General features: G+C 38.2%; 1 protein-coding gene across 6 annotated transcripts in view; it reads left to right on the forward strand.

Annotated features, from left to right (window-relative positions):
* The window catches only part of AKAP6 (A-kinase anchoring protein 6), a 584,194-nt gene that overhangs the window by 427,967 nt on the left and 133,395 nt on the right, over positions 1 to 22,832 (forward strand). For all 6 annotated transcript variants that reach the window (XM_036842081.1, XM_036842086.1, XM_036842084.1 and 3 more), the window contains one exon: positions 17,589 to 17,737. In XM_036842081.1, the coding sequence (XP_036697976.1) occupies positions 17,589 to 17,737 (149 nt within the window). The remainder of the gene's footprint in view (positions 1 to 17,588; positions 17,738 to 22,832) is intronic.

Here is a 22,832-nt window from a genome sequence, read left to right on the forward strand (position 1 = left end):
TGAGAGGGGAACTGTACCAGGGCCAGGTAATCGGAGTGTGCAGGCACCGCAGTGGTGCACAGCCACTAAAGTTGCATAATCAGTATCATTTCTGGAGGTAAAGGAGCAGAGAGTTTTGACTGAGTCCAAGAATCACAGGACAAGTTACATTGAGCCTTGCCGAAACTGACTGATGTGCATACCTTACGCAAGGTACCTTTGTGCCACACCCCAGCTGTTTTAGTTGCCTTAGTCAGAGACTGGTTAGGGATTGGAAATCATGGTTGCAGGACTGCTGGCTAGAGAGGATACCTGGGATGGTTAGTAGAAGAAACACTAGACTTAGAGCCAGAAACCCCTGGCTCTTCCTCTCGTTAGCTATGTGATTTTGGACAATCTAATTTATTTGATCTCTGGCATCTACATCTCTTCAGTGGGGATAATAATACCTGATCTACCTGAGCACGGCGCAAGATTTTTATAATTGCCAAATGAAGAAATGTATGTGAAATCACATAACCATGAAAGTATAAATGTATTATCAGAGTATCAATATCCTATTAGCAAGTGATTCCTGATTGAGCACAACATTATTCTCAATGACGTTTTAAGCATTTATCCAGATACCCAGTGAATAGTGAACTGATATAGGTGAGAGATAGTAAACCCAGGTTTACCACATGTAATAAACCTGTTAATTTGCATACTGGTTCAAGTAACAGGACAAAATCAATATTTGTTTCATAGAAGAATAGATTATTTGGGATGGAACTCTGAAAAAATTCTAATTATATAAAATATAAAATCTTATATTTCTTTTTAAATATCCAATAAAATAGTGGAAAGTTTCACTATGTGTATGGGATTCTGACTAAAAGCAAGATGTTTATCATTAGAAAAATACAGTTCTGTCTTAGGGATGGTTCTCAAGCTTCAAAGTAACACATTAAGGACAGCAGCGCATTTAACGCTAATATAAAATGACTTTGCTCCTCACTGTCGTCTTTTATTTCAACATGTTTCTTTCTATTTCAGAACTCCACAAAAATATTTGAAAACCATATATATGATAAAGGGTTAATATCTAAAATATATAAAGAATTTATACAACTCAACAGCAAAAAAGAAAAGAAAAACCAACCACAAATAACCTAATTAAAAACTGGGCAAAGACCTGACAGACATTTTTCCAAAGATGATATATGAAAGGCCAGCAGGTACATGAAAAGATGGTCAACATCACTAGTCATTTATTAGAGAAATGCAAATTAAAACCACAATGAGATATCATTGTGTTAGAATTGCCATCAAAAAGACAAGATAACAAATGCTGGCGTGGATGTGGAGAAAAGGGAACCCCTGTGCACTGTTGGTGGGATTGTAAATTGGTACAGCCACTATGGAAAACAGTATGGAGGAGCCTCAAAAAGTTAAATATATAACTATCATATGATCTAACAATTCCACTTCTGGGAATATATCCAGAGGAAATGAAAACACCAACTTGAAAAGGTACCTGCACACCCATGTTCACAGCAGCATTATTTACAATAGTCAGGACATGGAAACAACCTAAGTGTCCATCAGTGGATGAATGGATAAAGAAGTTCTACAAAATAGAATATTATTCAGCCATAAAAATATGGAAATTCTACCATTTGTGACAAAATAGATGGACATTAAAGGCATTATGCTAAGGGAAATAAGTCAGAGAGAGAAAGACAAATACTGTATTATCTTACTTATATGTGTAATAAAAAAAAAAAAAACTCATAAAAGAAGAGATCAGACATGTGGTTCCAGAGGCAAAGGGTGGGGGGAGGGGGAGTTGGAGGAAGGTGGCCAAAAAGGTACAAATTTTCAGTTATAAGATAAATAAGAACTCGGGATATAATGTACAGCATGATGACTATAGTTAATACGGCTGTATGATATATAGAGAAGTTGTTATGAGAGTGACTCCTGAGAGTTCTCATCACAAGGAAAGGTTTTTTTTCTTTTTTCTTTTCTTCTTTCTTTTATTTTTATTGTATCTATATGAGATGATGGATGTTGGCTGAACCTATTGCAATAATCGTTTCACAGTATGTATGTAAATCAAATCATCATGTTATACTCCTTAAACTTATACTGTGATGGAAGTCAATTATTTCTCAATAAAACTGGAAAAAAACTCCACTCAAATTGAAGTCCCAGAAGCCTTTAAATACCAATTTGAAGGAACAGGTGAATCATTTTGTGAAATGTTTTATGTTCTAGATTTGTCTGATTGCTTCCTCATGGTGTCTTGTAACTTTTCCCCCTAGCCCCTATTTCCTATAACCTGTAAATTTGGTCCAGAGGCTTCCTTGGATTCAGGTTAAATGGTTTTGGCATGTATGCTTCATATGGCATCTCATCAAGTTGTGTTGTCCAGTCTCTGTGATGCTGAAGTGGTGACAGCCAAATATCTTCTTCATAGACATCAGATTTTCCTTATAATTAGCAGGTAATCTGTAGGACAGTGTTTTGACATCATGTGAATATTTAGTTCTCCATCAAAGCTTTGCTTAATGGTTTTAGAATCCATTGATGATTCTTGTTGGAATCAATGATTTCTTTGGGGATTGTGAAATGCCAGTTTTCTAATTCTGTTATTTCCTTCCATATTTTTAACTGACATTTCCTTTCTATAGAGCTTCCTCATATCAACCTCAGATGAACTACAGTTTCTCTTTTAAAAAGCAAGTGAAATGCCTTATTTTTTCTTTTTACTTAGCAATTTTGTGGTAATAGTCATCTTAAGTAGTGACACTTTTTTTTCTCTCTTAGTTCAACTAAGTATTTTATCTCAGGGTTAAAGTATCATAAGACCTGCTAAAATTAAGCATCATCACTTTAAATTAAAATGTGTAACATAGAGGCTTCGTTGCCCCCACAAGTTTTCTTGTTTGCAATTCTTAGACAATCCCAATCTATTTTAAACTGAAGGAATCTCAGGAGACTTTGGTCAAAGCATCCCTTTTGGGGCTTCCCTGGTGGCGCAGTGGTTGAGGGTCTGCCTGCCAATGCAGGGGACACGGGTTCGAGCCCTGGTCTGGGAAGATCCCACATGCCGCGGAGCAACTAGGCCCGTGAGCCACAATTACTGAGCCTGCGCGTCTGGAGCCTGTGCTCGGCAACAAGAGAGGCCGCGATAATGAGAGGCCCGTGCACCGCGATGAAGAGTGGCCTCCACTTGCCGCAACTAGAGAAAGCCCTCGCACAGAAACGAAGACCCAACACAGCCATAAATAAATAAGTAAATAAGTAAATAAATAAATAAATAAATAAATAAATAAATAAATAAAATAAATAGTGTTCTTTAAAAAAAAAAAGCATCCCTTTTAAGTATATTCATCCTGCCACAGCTCAGGAAGTCTTTAAATGCCACCATTTATATCTTGCCACTCAGATTGGCAACCTGAGGTGTTTGCAGCACTGGCCAAGGATCTCTGCTTTCTACCAGGACATCGCCTCTCCTTTAAGCTTCCTTGAAGGATTGTTCATGAGCCTTCACTCAACAACCCATTCATTCATTCATTCAATCAGCACACAATTTTCTGACATTGAGGATACAATTATGAAGAGGAAAGATAAGGTCTCTGCCCTTGTGGAATTTACATTTCACTGGGATATGGATCAGAAAAAGCAAGTGTGTAAATAAGCAAAAAAAAAAAAACATTTAGTCCAATAACTATAATTGAAAGATATAATAAATTTAGGAAGAAAATAAATACGACCTGAGAAAGAGAATAATAGGAGATACCTATCTTCAGTGAGATGATCAGGGAAGGAAGTAATATTTAAACAGAACTAAAGGATATGAAGATGATAGCCATATGAAGAAGGAAGGAGGAAAATTCTAGGGAGAGGGGATAGCATGGGAAGGAGCTAGTGTTCATTCAAGGAATTGAAAGAAGCCTAGTATAGCTGGAATGTGTGGGCGAGGGTGAGAGCAGCTTGGAAGGAATGACAGACAGCAAAGGCCAGAAACAGCAGGCCCCTGAAGACTCTGATACCCAAGGGAAAATATGTCTGCACCACACTGGTTGAGGCTAGGTCAGATCTTTCCTTTAAATAGATTTTGAGCATAATATCTGATATCTACTATTGTATTATCGATAAGGGGGAAATACAGAATAATGGAAATATAAAATAATAATGGAGCAGTCTGTTGTAATTTGTCAGCCGTGGACAGAGCAATGTTTAGGAATTCTTTTTATAACTAGTCTTTTGGCTTAGGAGATAGCAATAGTTCATTTTTTTCACTCTGGTCCTAATATAATGATGAGAAAAAGAGTTAAGCAAAAGTGAGGAGAAAGAAGGAGGATATAATTTTGCTTAATTTATCCCTTACTTAGAACAGCGGTATGCCTGATGGGTAGGAATCAAGCCTTCGAAGAGGAAATAAAATGTGTATTTGTATTTTTTCCTATCTCTTCCAGATATAATAGCAATAAGCTAGTGAGTATTTTCAGAAACAACTAAGCAACAAGCCCACCTTTATAAGCTGTAAGCAGCAGTGGTGATCAATCTATGTAGTAATGAAGATGATATAAATGCATGGGAGTTACTGTTGCAAAGTTTTGTGCAGGTGTGTATGTATGTGTGTGTGTGTGCATGTGAGTGTGTGGCTCTGTCACAGATTTACCAGAAAATAGCCCCAGTAGCTCTTTTTAATACTTGGTGAACTTGTAGAAAGGAGGGAAGAATTATTGGATATTGTCTTAGTCTGTTCGGACTTCTGTAACAGAATGCCATAGACTGGGTGGCTTCTAAACATCAGAAATTTATTTCTCACAGTTTTGGAGGCTGGAAAGTCCAAGATCAAGGCACTGGCAGATTCAGGGTCTGGTGAGGGCCCGCTTCCTGGTTCACTGTGTGCTCACATGTCAGAAGGGCGAGAGAGCTCTCTGGGGTTTCTTTTATAAGGACACTAATCCAATTCATGAGGACTCCACCCTCATGACTTAATCACCTACCAAAGGCCCCCACCTCCTAACACCAGCACATTGAGGGTTAGGTTTCAACATATGAATTTTGGGGGGCGGGGGACACAAATATTTAGTCTATAACAAATATGTTTTGAGTTTAGTTTGGGTTCTAGAGTTTCACTTTTAAGCATATTACAACTTCAGCCTACGAAAGAATTTTAAGTCAAGATTTTATTTAAGAACATTCCATTTTGGGTTTGTAATAACCATTCTTCACATTCATCATACACACTTGCTTTTTTCCCTTGCTCTTCCACTTGCCTTTATTCTCCTCATACTACTTTCCTCCTGTTGGGTCTCCTTCCCTGTTGACAAGATAAGCTAACTTCTGGGGCTCTGAGGTCTTTTCTGGCTGTGCAAATTGGGGCCCCAAAGGAAACCCAGCTTCACGTGATCTCCTCCTGCCTGATACCCAGACCCCTGGGAGCAGGGCCAGGATGAGTCTTAGGTGGAGATGAGGGAGGTGGACACTCAAGACTTGGGGGTCTGCAGGCTCTCCTCACCGCTGCTGTGAAAACAGATTTCCATCCATTAGCCTTTCTTAAAATTATCTTGTAGATCAATGTATTTCAATCTTTAAGTGAAGAATATTGAAATTCATGAACTTAGAGATGGGTACTCTGTTAATGTTAATGCCTGTGAATATTTGATATGTATTAGTACATCAGATATCTTTCTAATTCAACAGCTAACAAGAGTAGGGATGGGGATCATGGACAAAGGTAGTGAGAGTTTTTTTATGGAGGCTCTTATACACGGCTTTGAGATTTACTCCAATGTTCTTATTCAGCATTTGGGGTCCTTGCCTTACTCATGGTAAGCATCCTCTGCTTTCATTAGAATTTCCTAATTAAACAGTATTATCTGCCTTTACATTTTTATTATGACTTTAGTAAATTAATTAATAACCAATATATTGAAAAGCAAAGTGTTTTCCCTAGAAAATTATTTTTATATTTCCTACAAACATGGTTTTAAATAAAATATCTAAGTTTTTAAATGACTTCTGATTTTCTTTCTTTTCTTCATCTTCAAATATTTCTCATTTATCAGTGAATCACATCTCAGTATAATATCTAGATAAAATGTGTTTTCTCTCCTTTTAAATACTTTTATATTCTCATCTGTTTTTATGGCATGTTACTGCATGTCTCCAGAGGCACACAGCATTTTTATTTTCAAGTAAATTTATATTAGTTACAGTCTCCAGCTGTTTTAGATATAGGATCATTTCCTGTCAGTACTGTTTCCAGGACAATTCTTTTTTTCCCTCACAAAAATGAAAAATGTAATTTAACAAAGACATCCTATAATTGCCTTCATATCTAGCAAGGTATCTAGCAATCTAAATACTTATTTTATTTAAAACATCTGTCTATATAATATCTAGTGATTGTCCAGGGCTAGATCATCCTTGGGAAAAGCAGCTGCTGCCATTTTTATTTAATTTATAAGGCACCACCAAAAATGTCTCCTTAATATTGAATCTTCTGCCACTATGTCATATGTGAGATTTTTTAAAAAATGAGAATAGCTTACCTTTTTGGTGTTTGCAGTTAGTCTTTTTCAAATTAGGAAAGACCATTCTTTTAAAAATCACTATGGAAATATTCTGCAAGAATAGTAAGCTTTTGTTACATATATCAAGGTATCATAATACAAATGGTGACGTGCTACTCTACTCATATAACTAGACTTACATTGGAATCACATTTTATTTATTATTTATTTATTTTTAAGATTTTTTTGATGTGGACCATTTTTAAAGTCTTTATTGAATTTGTTACAGTATTGCTTCTGTTTTATGGTTTGGTTTTTCGGCCGCGAGGCATGTGGGATCTTAGCTCCCCAACCAGGGATCGCACCCACACCCCCTGCTTTGGAAGGTGAAGTCTTAACCACTGGACCACCACGGAAGTCCCTGGAATCACATTTTAATTGTCAAGTTTTTTTAGACTTATTTGTCTGTAGTGCATTTTCTTTTTATTTATAATGAAAATGTAAGGTCTTTTTTATTGTGAAGTAGGTCTGCTGATTAGAGCGATTAGTCGATATGTTCTTGTTATTTTTCAGAAAATGCACGAGAAAGATGACAGCTTCTATAAAATCTCTTTTGTCTTGGGGGTGATACTGAATATTGCTTGTAGAGGAACCAGTTGGAAACTCTATTTATTGTGCAAGATCCTTGGAGCCTAAGATAAAGTGTTTAACTTTTAATAGATTGTATCAATTGAGGCTCAACCGAATGCCAAAACCAACAGACACCCAGGCTCACAATAGTGTGTCTAAATGAGAAAGTTTACCTTTTCCAGGGATGTAATCAAAATATTCCTTTTTGGAACACTAAGAGTATGAAAGGGAAATGATTATGGTTCCCTACTGACATACTGTTATGATTGACAGGAAAAACCAACATGCGTGCCACCTGAGACATCTTGTTCAGGAACTTTCTGGAGGGTAGTAAATTGGTGTTGGCACAAACACAAAAAAATAAAATGACTTGATTCAGCACTTTTCAATTCTAAATCCCCAAACACTAAAGAAAGAAGTAAATATTCATCAAATGATCAAAATTTATATTGATTTTTATTCTACATTAGCAGCTCAAAGTCAAGACTCTTGACAGGGTGGATGTCGGTTTGAATGATTCTCTTTGAAATGAGGATACAGGCACTGAGCTGAGTGCTACCGTGCATTCCTGAACCATAGGCCCTGATTACTAGAACCCTAGGAGGCTAAATTTTTAAAAGAACAGTATAAAGGCAGACTTGTTCAGTTCTGTTTTGATAGTTAAATTGTTATTATTAGTATGTAAAGTAATTCTTGTTGTTCCTGCTTCATTCCTTCCTTTCTATCACCATCTAAGGACAACTATTTTATAGAATTTCAAAGGAACTGGAGTGCACATTGTAGTCACAGAGTTAATAGCAGCATTTGCCAACATAATTGTACTTGGGAAGGAACTGCCAGTCCTGCAGGGCAAGAGAAACTAAGATTGTATCTTCACATGATACATCTTTAATTTTTAGTTTCTGCCAGAAAGTACATAAGGATTTGCTGTAGTGGAATTTGGAAGATGGGAATAAGGATACAGCTGAAGAATATAAACACAGACTTGATGCCTGTGTCATCGTGCAGAGATTTGCTAAGGAAACAGTAATGGAGAAACATCGAAATTCTAATCATCCCCTCCAGTCCACACAGTGTAATCACACTCCCTTCCCACCCTAGCTCATGACATAAGATGCTGAATTTTTAATCGCTTTAACTACTTCCATTGCAAAGAGGAGGAAGATGGTGGTGGATAAGACTATCCACAAATGCGATTGTGTGATATACTTGTTCTTTATGTTTGTTAGGTGGAGGCATTATTGTCGTTGTTTTTAATAAACATCTCATCTATCATTAACACGGAGGAAGGAAACATTTTTCTTTACACACAAATGCAGAAGAAATAATGAAAATAGCATTCATGTTAATTTTTCTGCTTCGTCTAAATGCTTACCATTTAACAAATATCATTAAGGATATAGCTTTAAAATTGAATTTCTTAAACATTACAGTGAATGGTTTTAATGGTTTGCAAATAGCACCAAGTCAGTAGAAATAAAGATGACCTTTTAAAGATATAATATTTTTTACTTAAATCAATTATCTTTTGCAGTTATCCTGACTTAATTATCCATGAATATAAATATAAGTAAACCTTGGGAACCTAAGGCTAGTTTTTCTGGGGCTGCCAATATGGTCAGAGAAGTTTTATATCCTAATGTACAGATTAGTATATACAGTAATCTTTGCTAAGTATAATATTGAAATAGCTTTGAGGTTCTTGTTAAATTTTTAATGTATATTTAACTTTAAATGGGAAAATATTTATATATGTAAATACTTTTATAACTTTCTTATCCATTGATAAAAAGAATATTCTAACGAACTTACTGTTTCTTTGACAACATTTTCAAAGTGTAATATTGGTCATATCCTTGAATAAATATTTTAGCTCCTATTATGTAACATAATTTTCTGTAATTCTAGGTTTAGGTTCCCTAAGAACAGGCACCGTGTCTGACCCAGATGTGTATCTTGTACAATGTCTTACATATAAGAGACTCCCAAAATATGTTTGTCAAATGAAGAAATGAAGACCTTTAATCAGCTTTACTCCAAAGAGACACATTGCTCCTTAGTCCTATGACTCCCTGCTCCAACTCTGTAGGAGAAGGAGGCTTTGTTACTCCATTCAGTTGTGCACACAGGGCTGAAGAGAGACACTCTCATCCTTTATAATGCCAAATATTCTTTGTACTTAGTTAGAATGTAGCTAATCATGGATGTGTGATAAATGTCTTCAGAGAGTTCATTTCTGGACAAAGGAAATGCACTTTGAATTCAATTCCAAAGATGAGTTATTTCAGGAAACTATGAACCTCCAACAGTGATGGCAAAATGAAAAACGCACAAAATAACTGGGATCTTGGGGGAAGAAAACACTGTAGAGGTGACAGTGCTAAATCCTGGAGTGAGTATGAGGAATTCTGCCAAACAAAAGCATGGAGATTTCCAAGTGTAGATTCTAATCAACCCTGAAAGTCCCTGTCAGAGCCTGTGGGGGTCTAGAGACTGAAGGTGTTTCCAGAATAATGAAGCAAGTTGGGCTAGTTGCGTGAGAAGGATACTATGGGGAGGCAAGAGGGGAGGCATAGTAAATATTTGTCTAAGGAATAAGAGAAAAAGGCATGTGATTAGAGACAGTGCATCAAAGGGTTAAAAAAAAAAAAAAAACAAACTAGTGAAAGTAGGAAGATATTCCCAAATGACAAAATTATTGTCAGAAAAAGTACAGTTCCCCTCCATTGTATTGATGGATCCCCATGGTCTTCCTGAGTTGGTGTGGATTCTTACAAACTGTGACATTGCTAATGTTTCTTCCAAAAGCTCAAATGACTCTTTTTTAATGGGAAATCAGATTTTATTAAACTAAAACAAGTTCTTACCCAGAAGACTTAAAACTTCATTTTGAAATGGATTGTGCAGCGTACTGCATGATGACAATAGCTGAAATTTTCATTCTATAAGTGTGAGACCATCGTGGTTAGTTTCTAATATAATATGTGATGTATAGGATCACTCTATTAGCTGAATAAAATATTACCAAATGACTCGAAATAAAGAAGCTTTTCTTTTCTTCTTCCTTTTTTTCCTAGATAAAAGTAAACAAGTTGTATATTACAATAATTTTCTGTCAAAGAAAAAAATAGTCTCCTTTCTAAGAGAAAATGAAGCCAACTATTTTAAAAATCAAGCTGAGGCTACAGCCTTCAAACTATCTGTTTTATTTCTTTGTAGACTTTAAACCATTTTAGATTTTCAAACTCAGTAAAATCTATTCAGCTAATTTGTATAGAGTGCCTATCACATACTGTGTGCTGTGCTGGGTGCTGGAGATGCAGCAATGAATACATAGATAAAAGTGCCTGTCCTCACATGGCTTCCAGTCTGCTGGGGGAAGATGGACAATACAAAATAAGTTACATATTTTAGCTACACATGGTGAATATGTATAAAGGATGATAAGGATTGCTGGGGGGTGGGGGTCGGTTGAAGTATTAAGTAGAAGATCAAATAAGACCTGAATAAGAAGATGACATTTTCAGCCAAGACCTGAGGGAGGTTAGGGACCGAGCTAGCATGCAAACAAGACCAAATGCCCCTAGAGCATGCCCACAAGCCGTGCTGGAGCATGTCCGGATAGGTTGAAGACTGAGTACTCAACTGGGGAATTTGGACAACAGCCTAGTTGGAGTGTATTCAAGAGAAAATAGGAGAGGGATTGGACATAGTGAGTATAGATAATATATGTAAAAGTGACTTTGCTGTAATGGAGAACAGAGAAATGGAGCTTTAGCCAGAGGATAGATTGGTATCAACTGATGTCTAGAGATTATTTTTCCTTTTTATTTTTATTTTTTTTACCATGGGAGAAACAGCATCTGGGGGTGGGGTGGTAATGTGCTAATGAGAATAATTATAGTAGAGAAGAAAAACTTGATGAAGGGGAGAAGGGTGGTTTGCTGCTGGGGTGATAATCTTTGCATAGATAAGAGGAGGTCTAGTGCCTAAGTAGAGGGGATTGGTCTTGGATAGAAATACGGACTGTTTCCACAGAAACAGGAGAGAAAGCAGAGGATGTGGACCCAGATGCAAGTGGGTGGGTAGATGTGGTGGGAAGCTATGAAGTACAATATGAATGAGCAGGCAGACCTACAATGGCGTGAGTTAAGAAAGAGTAAAATTAATTATTTAACATTCTCAGGATACTTAACCCAACAAAGGAGGCTGTGACATGCAGTGATAATGAAATAATTGATATTTCTTAACTAAATCAGTGCTTTTTAGGACAAGGATAAGGCATATGTCTATATGTGATTATAAAAGTAAGTATGTGTTTAATCCTTAAAGACTGTTAGAATAACTGAAACTTACCTCCCCACCACCAAATTTTTCATGGGCTAACTATTTTGTCGTTAGACACAATATCAGAGGAAGGTAGATGGTTGAGTAATTATTCAGGCCCTGGAGAAGATTGTTGAATTTGGATCACCACATACCAAGCCAAATTTAAATAAAATATTTTAGAACACTGTCTTGTGTTCTGATTAAATTATTAATTTGTAGTCTAAATTTGAAGGAGTATCTGTAGTGATTTAAGCTATAGGTGCATACAAAATAAAAGGGGAAAACATACTAACAATGATAAGCGGCAAAGCAATTGTATTAAACCTCAGATGAGAAGGCAGTGTTTCTAACTTTATTATGTGTATTAGTCTGCTAGGGTGGCAATAACAAAATACCACAGACTAGGTGGCTTAAACAACAGATTTATTTATTTCTTTCTTACAGTTCTGGAGGCTGGAAGTCCCAGATCAACATGTTGGCAGGTTTGGCAGGTTGAATTTCTGGTGAGGCCTCTCTCCTTGCTTGCAGATGACTGGCTGCCTTCTCATTGTGTCCTCACATGGCCTTTTCTCTGTGGGACCGCTCTGCATCTTCTTATAAGGACACCAGTCCTGTTGGATTAGGGCCACACCCTTGTAATCTATTTAACCTTAATTACCTCTTTAAAGACCCTGTCTCCAAATACAGTCACATTGGGGTTTAAGGCTTCAACCTACAAATTGAAAAGTTATGACATTGTGTGTCCTGAGTCCATAACATTATGTTAAACGTTTACTAGAGAGATATGAGTTAATAGAATCTCTTAGGCATTCGCCCTGTTTGCGATGCTGGGCTTCTGGCCTCATGGAAGCTGTTGATTCCCTTCTCAATGCAATGTTCTCAAAGTACACCAGGAGGTAGGAACTTTATGAGCATATTTGGACTAATCCATCAGACAGCTATATTCCCATGACAGAAAAAGGGAGATGGAGGAAGATAAGGCCATCACAGAAACAATGTCATCTTTTGTTGGCAGGTCATTGGATAGGGTTCCGATTCCCTAACCTGACATCCTCCATAGCCTATCCCCTTCTACTTTAGCCTCTTCGTCCAAAGGCCCCCAAAACTCCAGCCATCATTCTCTGAACATGCCACATCCTTTCATAACTCTGGGCCTGTGAACAAATAAGGTACTCTGCCTATATTCATCTGCTTCTTTACCTGACAAAGTCATAGCCATACTCCCAGATCTGGCTCAAATGCCACCTCTATCAAGCCTTTACTGCCTACTCCTCACCTTCAGGCAATTAGTTGTTTTATTTCCCATCTTCCCCCACAATCATTTCACTTGGCACACTTGTAGATATCTGTTGGCATGGCTCTTTCCTCCACTACACTGCAGTCCCTTGAGGAAAGGGGCTATGTTTTGTTCTTCTTTGTACCCACAGTCCCTGGTGCAGTTCCTGACACATGGTAAAGGCTCAGTGAATATATGAGTAATAAATTATTTACTGAGCCCCTATCATGTTCCAGATACTGCCAAGGTGCTGGGAATACAAAATGGCTGAGGAGACAGACAGACAGTTTCCCTGTATGGAGCTTAGAGTCTGGAGACAGAGACAGAAAAAGTGTAAGCCAGCAAATGTAAGAATTTTAAGTTGTGATATGTGCTGTGAAGGAAATTAACACTGTTCCGAAATGGAGAAAGAGTGGATCTACTTTTGATAGGGTGGTCAGGGAAGGCCTCTCTGAGAAGTAACATGTCAGCTGAGAGCTAAAGGTTGAGAAGATGTTAGAAAGAGAATGTTCCAGAGAAAGGGAACAGTATGTGCAAAGGTCCTGAGACAGGAAAGAGCTGTTTAAAGAACTGGGAGAAGGCAAGCATGACGGTGCATAGTGATCAAGAGGGAGACAAGTAGGAAATGAGGTCTGAGACAGGCAGGAACCAAATCTAATGAGCCATGGAAGAAGTTTGTGTTTTAGATCTGAATGCAGTATGAAACCAACTCACGTTTTATGGAGACCACTCTGGTACTGTAAGGGAAGAGATTAGAGGTGCAGGAATGGGTGAGGGGAGATACATATTAGAAGATAATTGCTATACTACAGGGGAGAGATGATGAAGGCTTGGACCAGTCTGGCAGCAATGCAGACTGTGAAGACAGACTGGAGAGACATTTTGAAAGAGGAATCAACAAAATTTAGGGAGTAACTGGCTGTGGAAAATGAAGAAGAGGAGTCATGGAAGACTCTCAAGTTTCTGACCTAAGCAACAGATGGTGCCATTTATTTAACGGGAAAGTCCTAAGAACAAAGTTTCGGGGCACACGATAAGGATGAGAATGGAGAGTGTTTTAAACAGTTATGCCTACAGTAAATTCAATTAGCAATGTCAGGTGATTGATTGGGTAGGTAAGTATGGCACTCAGAGGAGAGAATAGGAGGCCATTACTACATAGATGGCATTGAAAGCCATGGAAGAGAGTATAAATAAAGAAAAGAGATCCAGAATTAAGCCCTGAAATAACAACAACCAGTGATCCCAGATGTGATTCAAAAAGATCAATGAACTATCTATAAAATAGATTTGGGGATGGTGGAGAAAGAGGGAGGGAGAGTGTTTGAGAATCCATCGCATTAGGTCAGCTAAGGTGTAATGCAGGCCTAGATTAGAATAAGTGAGAACTGATTCTTTTTCTCTTCTCATTATATACCATCTCCCATGGCATTCTCATTTCCTCTCCTAATGTCAACCATTGCCTCTGGGTTTATATTTCAGTCTTAATATTTCCACTTGCTTGCTGAACATCTCATTTGGGGAATCACACCAGTACCTCAAACCAAAAGACTCAATTCCAGCTCATTTGTTCCATTCACCTGTACTGCTGTTTTTATATTCCTACTCCCATTGATGGCACCTACCAGGAAGTGAGAGGTGGATCTGTCACTGAGTCTATTCCCTCTTGTTCCTTTGTATTTTCCTTAATAAGTTGCTAAATCCCATTGATTACAATCAATCCCATTGATTGATTAGTAGGATCAGTAATATTATTTAATGTCTTAGTTTCCATTTGTAAAATGTAGTCACTTTTAAAAGTATCCACAATTGTCATAGATGCTAAGAAATGAAATTCTTTTAACCAAAGATTCAGTGTTACTATTTTTTTAAGAACTATAGTTTCTTCAAATCCTTTTCTTAAAAATTTACCTTTGGACTAAGATACAGTATGAGAAAAAGTTAAGGCAGTTTGCAGAGAGATTTAGACTGGCAAAGTCATTCAACCTTAGCAGAAGAAGCAACTTTGGTTCTATTTTTATCATCACGTTGAGGAATGAATTACTGAAAGCAGAGATAGAAATAGAGATGGATAGAAAAGACCTGGGCCATCTAATTCATCTCCTTGTTAGTACAGGGAAGTTTCCTCTGTCAAATGCCTTTGAGATATTGTGCAATATAAGGCTTAGATTAACAACATTTCAATCACTTTTGTAAGGTGACTAGTTATTTTTCAAGTTGCTCTCAGCATTGTTCTCTGAACTCCTTTCCATGTATCCCTGTCATGAGAGGTGTTTCCCTCTGAGCACAGAAATGGCCTAGGATCTCAAAGGGATGAACTTCAATTATTCTTCTATAGTAGTGATGAGTCTATATTAAGTTGGCCTCCCTCTTGATGATGCTTTTTGTGACCAGTGGCACACATTTGTGAAATCTTTACCCAGAACAAGCAGTGGTCCAGTTTGCTACCTTAGGGTGGTTAAAAACTAATGGGAACCTCTGGGGATCAGACATGCCCCTTGGCATCTAATGGTGCAGATTCAGTATTTTAATGGGGTTACCAATAGAATACTTTGTGTGGGATGTCCTCCTCAGTATCCCTATAGCGTTGAGGAGAGGAGGGGTTGGGGGGGTAGCATTTGGAAAGATTGTTTTTAAGTTCTTTTTTAAAATTATTGTTACTGTTATTTTATTGAAGTAGAGTTGATTTACCATGTTGTGGCAATCTCTGCTGTACAGCAAAGTGACTCGGTTATGCACACACAGACATTCTTTTTTTATATTCTTTTCCATTATGGTTCAGGATATTGAATATAGTTCCCTGTGCTATATAGTAGGACCTTGTTGTTTATCGATTCTAAATGTAATAGTTTGCATCTACTAACCCCAAACTCCCAGTCCATCCCTCTCTCTCCCCCGCCCCCCCTTGGCAACCACAAGTCTGTTCTCTATGTCTATGAGTCTGTTTCCGTTTTGTAGATAGGTTCATTGTGCCATATTTTAGTGATATCATATGGTATTTCTCTTTCTCTTTCTGACTTACTTCACTTAGTATGATAATCTCTAGTTGCATTAAGTTCTTTGACTATTGTTCAGTATCTCTCAGTTATCTCATATTTAGTTACTTAAGAATATTGTATGCTCTTTTGAAAGATATATTCTGTGTCTTTTTCTAATCATTGACTCCCTCTATTCAGTTTCATGTACCTCCCCCGAACTGTTAAAAAATATTCTTAGGTCTGTACGTATCATTTCTCCAAATTCTGTGATATCTGCAAACCTCTGAGTTGGCACTCTTCTGTGTTGCCATTAATATGCTCCATACCTCCTCTTTCACTATCTATTAATAAATATGCCAAATAACACTAAATCTAGTATTTCCTTTGTGCTTTTCCATCAGCCATACCCCTCTTCCCATACTGAATGTACTCCATGTAACATTATCCTTTGTTTATACTGTTTGATGTAATTCTTAATCCAGTTGAGTCTATTCTTATTCAAGCCAATTAGTTTGGGTAAGAAGAGTTTACATGAACCAATACATAGATTGCAGTTCTTAATTGATTTCAGAAACTTCAGTTATATGAGTATAGTAATTTTAGCATTTTTAAAGTTCTTCCTCAGTATCTAGAACATTCATAATTAGCTGCTTGTGGAAAGCAACAAAATACGAACTCTAGAATGGTTTGAGATCTTACATTTCATAAGCTACCCATTTCCTTTACAGAGTCCTGATTTGCCCTTTTAAGCAGCTGCTACTTTGTTAACACTCTCGCTTTTTTTCCATGGTTGAGTCTGTAAAACCAGAGACCAGGCAAAAGGCTTTGGTTGGCACTGGACACAAAGAGTAGGAGGTCATGTCTGACTTTGCTTTTACTACATGTTATAGAATTCTGGCAACTACCCAACAGTTGACCCAGACCCAGAATATATAATTAAATTATAAAGAAGTAGAAGTGTTAAGGCTATTGAGAAATGTTAACGGATGTGTTGGATTTAGTGAAGCGCGCCAAAAGAAAATAAGAGCTCCTTTGGTCCACAGTGCACATAACTCATCATTGCCCTTTCCCCTTCACCATAGGCAAGCATGCCACCGAGAAGACTTCATTCCCCGTCTCATCTGGTGTTCTAGGGAACTCTAAAGCCACAGGGATCACAACAGCTGCAATAAATAAAGCATCTATTCAATACATTTCCATGCCAAATATTATTCAGCATTCTTTTGGCCTTGGTTTGATAGAAAACAGCATGGTGAACTTACTACCTCTCCCTGTACTACAGTGAGCCCCAAGTATCTGTGAAAGGTTTAACAATTCAAGCCTGCATGTAAGCAAAATCACTGTTCTCTCTATTTTAACATTATTAAGACAAAATACAGAGAACCAAAAAAAATGTAATACAGGAAGTCCGTTGTCACTATTGGAAAGGTATTGAATTAGTACTAGGCTTTTTTATTCTCCTCGGGGAAGATAATGAGAAGCATTCAGAGTATGTGTCCATGCAAATGTATGGGTCGGAGGGGGAATCTTTAAAAAAATAAATGTTACATATGTGGCAATACGAGGAAGAATATTATTAAGGAATTTCACAGAATTTTTATGTAAAGTCTCATCATACAGTATTATGATCTCAGGGATATTTTGTGATATTTACTGAGTCTTCTGAGAATTCATTTATTCAGGTCATATTTTAAGGAGGAACTTATAAGATTCAGATCTAAAATATAATTCTGTAATATGCCCAGCTGATCCCATTAAATCCAACCTGAAAAGGAGCAGTATAACGATGAGAACAATTCCCATTCTTTGAGTTGTTACACCTCACTTGAAATGCATTCCTTCTGGATTAAAACAGCAATTCCTCTTTTTTTCTCTCTCCAGGCTGAGGTTCAACTATGCTACCTGGAAGCACAAAGAGACGCTGTTGAGCAGATGTCCCTCAAGCTGTACAGCGAGCAGTACACCAGCAGCAGCAAGAGGAAAGAAGAGTTCGCTGATATGTCAAAAGTTCATTCAGTAGGAGGCAATGGGTAGGGGACTATTCTTTCTGTTGTTTTATTCTCACTAATCTCTACTTTTTCAATGATGTTCCACTGGTAGGTGTTAGGCAGGCATTTCGTCCCTAGCTAACAAGAGAAGCGCAATAGACGAGGCATTTATGTTCTTTTCCATTCATTTCACAATTGAAGACTGTGGATTTTATCAGTGTGTCATCTCACCCAGAACTTCCTAACTTTGTTATTATTGTTTTCAAAACAGCCTTGTGATTTTATGAGTGTTTCTGTCACTACATTGTGCCTGTAATTTTTTTCAGTGTATTTCCCCCTCTTTAAATTTCACCATTTATTTTAAAGTCTATAGAAGCAACTTTTAAATACCAGAACCTCACTGGAAACTGGTAGAACATAATTTTTCTGAAAAATATAGATATTTAATAATTGTTTAGGGACTATGGGCTCACCAGTTTGTCACATAAAGTCAACTGGAATAATGGACTAGTGCTTATTGTCTATGGTATGTGAAAAGACCCAGCAACTTTAGTGACCCACCAACAATTTCATTCAGCCTGAGACTAATGGACTAATGGCTGTATTTATATTGTACTAACTACCCATGCTATTGAATAGTTAAGTCATGCATTCAAATATTTCCAAATTACTTTAAAGTTATGTGAACATTGTGTGTGTGTGTATATAAATATGTATGTATATATAATACATGTATAGAATTTTTAAAAAAGTATATTTAAAAATTTTTTTTCTGGCACAATTTGAATATTTAGTAGGTGATTATTAAAGAGTAAAAGAGTGTAATGAAATTTAATTATTTCATAGTTTTAATGACTTGATAATAATTATACTCATAAAAATGGAAACAGTAACCTATTTCGCTTTTATACTTGAGCTAGACAACACGGCGGAGAAACTGTTCCCCCAAGTTCTATTAGATGTTAATAGCACAGTATAAATCTATGGGGTGTAACTCTAGCCAAAATATTCCTTGAAAAGGCAGGAGGAAAGAAGTAAGTGCTTATGGTTCTGACGTGACTTAAAATCCAAATTCAAATTTGGGGGATAAATTAAGAACACAGTTTACAAATTCTGTCTTGTGATATAACCCAAGGTCTAAGAATGCAAGAAAAGAATCAGAGTCATAATTCTTTTTTAGGAAATGGGAAAGGACTTTTCAAAATTTAAAATTTACCTATCTATATAATTTGTTGCTCTATTAAGATATTTTTTATACATAGACATGTTATACATATATTTGATTCATCTTATACGATTCAGAAGACATTTATTTACAAGAGGACAAGCATAGCAGCAAATAAGAAAGAAAAGGTTAAATCTTGGAGCATGAACAATAAGCTGTTTTGAGGCCTTAACGTGCTTTAATTTTTCTAAATGCCGAAATAGTCTCTGGTGTACCCACAACCACAAACTTTAGGTCACATTTTCATGTTTTCTGGGGGTTGAGCGGGCACCATGTGCTTCTGACCTCAGATTCCAAGGGCCCAACCTGAGTACTTACTCTGGGCTCCACAAATCATAAATCTGCCCTGGGAATTGCTTAGTTAACAACAAGCATTGTTCTGTAAAGTGGGAGTACGTGAACTTGCCTGATATCCTTTGTTTATGCTCCTTAGGGTGCTGAAGGCTGTGCATTGTGCAGAAATTTAACAGCATGCTAAAGAAAAGGCAGCTATTTAATACTAAGGACAAAAAGCATATACTCCTTTCTATTTTCTGTTTACATACAGAAAACCATTGTTTGAGAAATGTATGTGGGTGAGGTTATCTGGGGTGTCCTGCCCCTAAGACTCTTTGCTCCCACAGTTGAATCCTTAATTCTGAAGCCTTAAGAACACAGCCTTGTAAAATTATCTGCTCCAATGATACATAAACTTCATTAACCGTTCGTTTTGTTACATAGAATGAGCATTGTTTCTGATAAGCAATTGTGGGAATAGTGTGGGCTTTCTAGGGTCTTCATTCCATATGCAGATAGATATCCAGTCTACTAAAGAGAACATTAAGTTGGTGATACAATTTGTATATTTTCATTTCCTCCCCGTGCCTACATGCATGCGAAGAAGAGTATGTAGTTGAAAAATGCATAAGATTACTCCAGGGAAGACTCAGCTAGACTGAATGGAGATCTTACATTTCTAAGAATTTTGCATAACCAAAGTATTGTTTAGAAATGAGTTTATAACCTTTCTGGCTTGACGAAAAGGTGTGCATCAAGGTGATTTAACACAGCTTATATACAACTATGAAATGTGTGTTTAGCAGTCATGAATATGTGCGGTGGGAAGATTTCCCCAAAAGTATGTGAACCTGTGTGAACTGTAGTAACAGAATGTGTCCCTCTGTGGGAGACTCTGGGCACTGGCTCCTGCATCACAAAGTGGGGAAGCCATGGCTTCCTGTAGGGACATACAATGCGTGAGTCACTGGTGATTCTCAGTGGGAACAGGTTGGTACTTTTGATTCCGGCTGATTTAAATGAAAGCTTATAGAGTGTTTTGTTTCTTTCATCCAGTAAATATCCACTGAAGGCCTACTAAGTGCATGGCATGATGTTCTGAGCAGAGTTTGTCAAGAACACTTATAATTTGTGTATTTTGTAAAGTATAACCATCTCTTTTTCTAACACCTCTTTCTATCAAGGAGTTATCTGATTTCATTTTTTTTAATGAATTTCAAAATCTTGTTCAATTCATTAAGCAGCATCCATGTCAAGACTTAGTGTAGATTAAAAACCATGTCTTTTGTTCAGCTTATAAATGATAGAACTGAGAGGCAGAAAGGCTGGGTGACTGGCTTGTCCAGGACCTCACCTCAGAGTCCTGGATCATGATGCAGTGGACAACCCATAAAGTCACACTTTGCCCTCTCTCTGAGAATTTCATTCAGACCCTTGATAAACATTTTTCCCCCTAACATGCATGTTATGCATGTTCCATACTGTATAAAATTTAAATTATGGTATCTTCCTACTATGGAAGAATGGAAGAGTCTTAAGGCAATTTCATTAAAGCCACAAGGAAGTTTGGGCAAAAACATTGCAAAGCAGGCGGTAAGTGAAAACAAAATTGACTTCATTCATTAATTTGATGAATATTATTAAATACCTCCTATATGAAGTGCAGAGATGAAATGGTCCCTGCCCTTGAGGAGTCGACTCACAGTTTGGTAGGAGGAGCCAGATCTGTAAGCAACATGTAATAAAGGATCACAAGTGCTGAGTTAGAAATCTGCTTGGAGTCAGAATCAGGGCTCATGGAAGGCGAGGCTCAGTGCTGACTGCGGTAGGGAGAGTTGGAGCAGGTCAGGAAAGACAGCAGAAAGAGAGGACTCTGGAGATGATTTTCAAAAGAAGCCTAAGTCAGGGGAAGAGTTTTCCAATTTAATCTGAACAAACATTTATTGAGCACTTACAAAGATAGACCGTAGTCCCTACCTTCATGAAACAGTCTAGCAAGAGAGTGCAGCATTAAGCCAGTATTTGCCTGTGCAATGAGGAAGAAGGGGAAGCAGAGGGTGCCAGGGAAGCTCAGAGCAAACAATGTGGACTCCATGAGGCAGGGTTGTGCCTGTCACGTTCACCACACTCAGCCCTGCACCCTGGAATGTGCTAGGTGCTCGGTGAATGCATTGATGCATAAATGAATAACTAAAACGGATCTGGGGGTCTGAGAGAGGGAGCAAAGGTCTGGAATCATTAGACTACCTGCTGTTCCGTGTGACTAGAGAGGAGGAGGGTAGAAGGTTGGAGGGGGGTGGTGAAAAATAAGGCTTAGGAAGAAAGTGAAGTCCAGATCCTAGAGTTAATTACTGAGTTCATGGTTCTTAACCAGGATAGTGCATCAGGATTACCTACGCAGCTTTTTTTATTTTTATTTATTTATTTATTTTTGACTGTGCTGGGTCTTCGGTTCGTGTGAGGGCTTTCTCCAGTTGCGGCAAGCGGGGGCCACTCTTCATCGCGGTGCGCGGGCCTTTCACCATCGCGGCCTCTCCCGTTGCAGAGCACAGGCTCCAGACGCGCAGGCTCAGCAGCTGTGGCTCACGGGCCCAGGCGCTCCGCGGCATGTGGGATCTTCCCAGACCAGGGCTCGAACCCGTGTCCCCTGCATTGGCAGGCAGATTCTCAACCACTGCGCCACCAGGGAAGCCCCTACGCAGCTTTTAAGCCAAAAAATGCCTGCCCGTCTCACCTCCCTAAAAATTCTGACTCAGTAGGCAGGAGTGGCCCAAGATGTATTTGATACCCACTTCCAGTTGAGAACCATTGCCCTAGTGGTTTTCAAAGTGTGGTCTCTGGACCAACAGCATTAGTGTCTCCTGGGAATTTGTTAGACATGCAAATTCTGGGTCCCACTCCGCACGTACTAAATTGGAAAGTCTGGGGGCGGAGACCAGTAATGGAAAAAGTGGAGACTGGATTGGAGGCTAAAGCCAGAAAGAGTCGATAAACCTTGGATGAGGGGAATGAGGGAGAAAAAAGAGCCACTCTGATGCTCCAGTTGCTGGCTCGAGGGGGAGAAGGAAACTAGGAGGATTTGGATTGAAATGATTTTCATGTCATTCAACACTCAGTAACTCTTGAGCAGCTAGGAAGTGCAGACTGTACTAGGCACTGGGGATGTAGAGACAGTGCGACCCAAAGGGTGGCAGGGGCATGTCAGTCAGGAACGCCTGCTAGGAGAAGTGTCATGGAGGATGGCCTGGGTCAGAAGTGACAGCCAGAGTGTCTCCCACAAAGGAGACAGTGTGTACACACAGCTGGAACCAGCCAAGGATCCCAGGAAGACTAGACTGGCAATTTTCCAACAGTATTCTGTCAGCAGTTGGGAGAATAGGTTGCCATGGGCAATACTAGACAGCGATCGGTTAAGAGGCTATTCCAGTCATCCACGTGAGAAATAGTTAGGGCCTGAGCTAATAAGACAGCAGGAATGGAAACTGAAAGAAGGAAGCTGAAGACAGACCCTGGTCACTGGGTAGATGGGGGGCATTAAGGGAGGCGGGATTTAAGACAGACCTCCATGTTTCAGGCTTTTACACTCTTGACAGATGGACATGGCATTCACTGAGGTGGGGAATGCAGGGAAGGAGC

Source organism: Balaenoptera musculus, chromosome 2 (assembly GCF_009873245.2).
Source record: "Balaenoptera musculus isolate JJ_BM4_2016_0621 chromosome 2, mBalMus1.pri.v3, whole genome shotgun sequence".
Classification (NCBI taxonomy): Eukaryota; Metazoa; Chordata; class Mammalia; order Artiodactyla; family Balaenopteridae; genus Balaenoptera; species Balaenoptera musculus.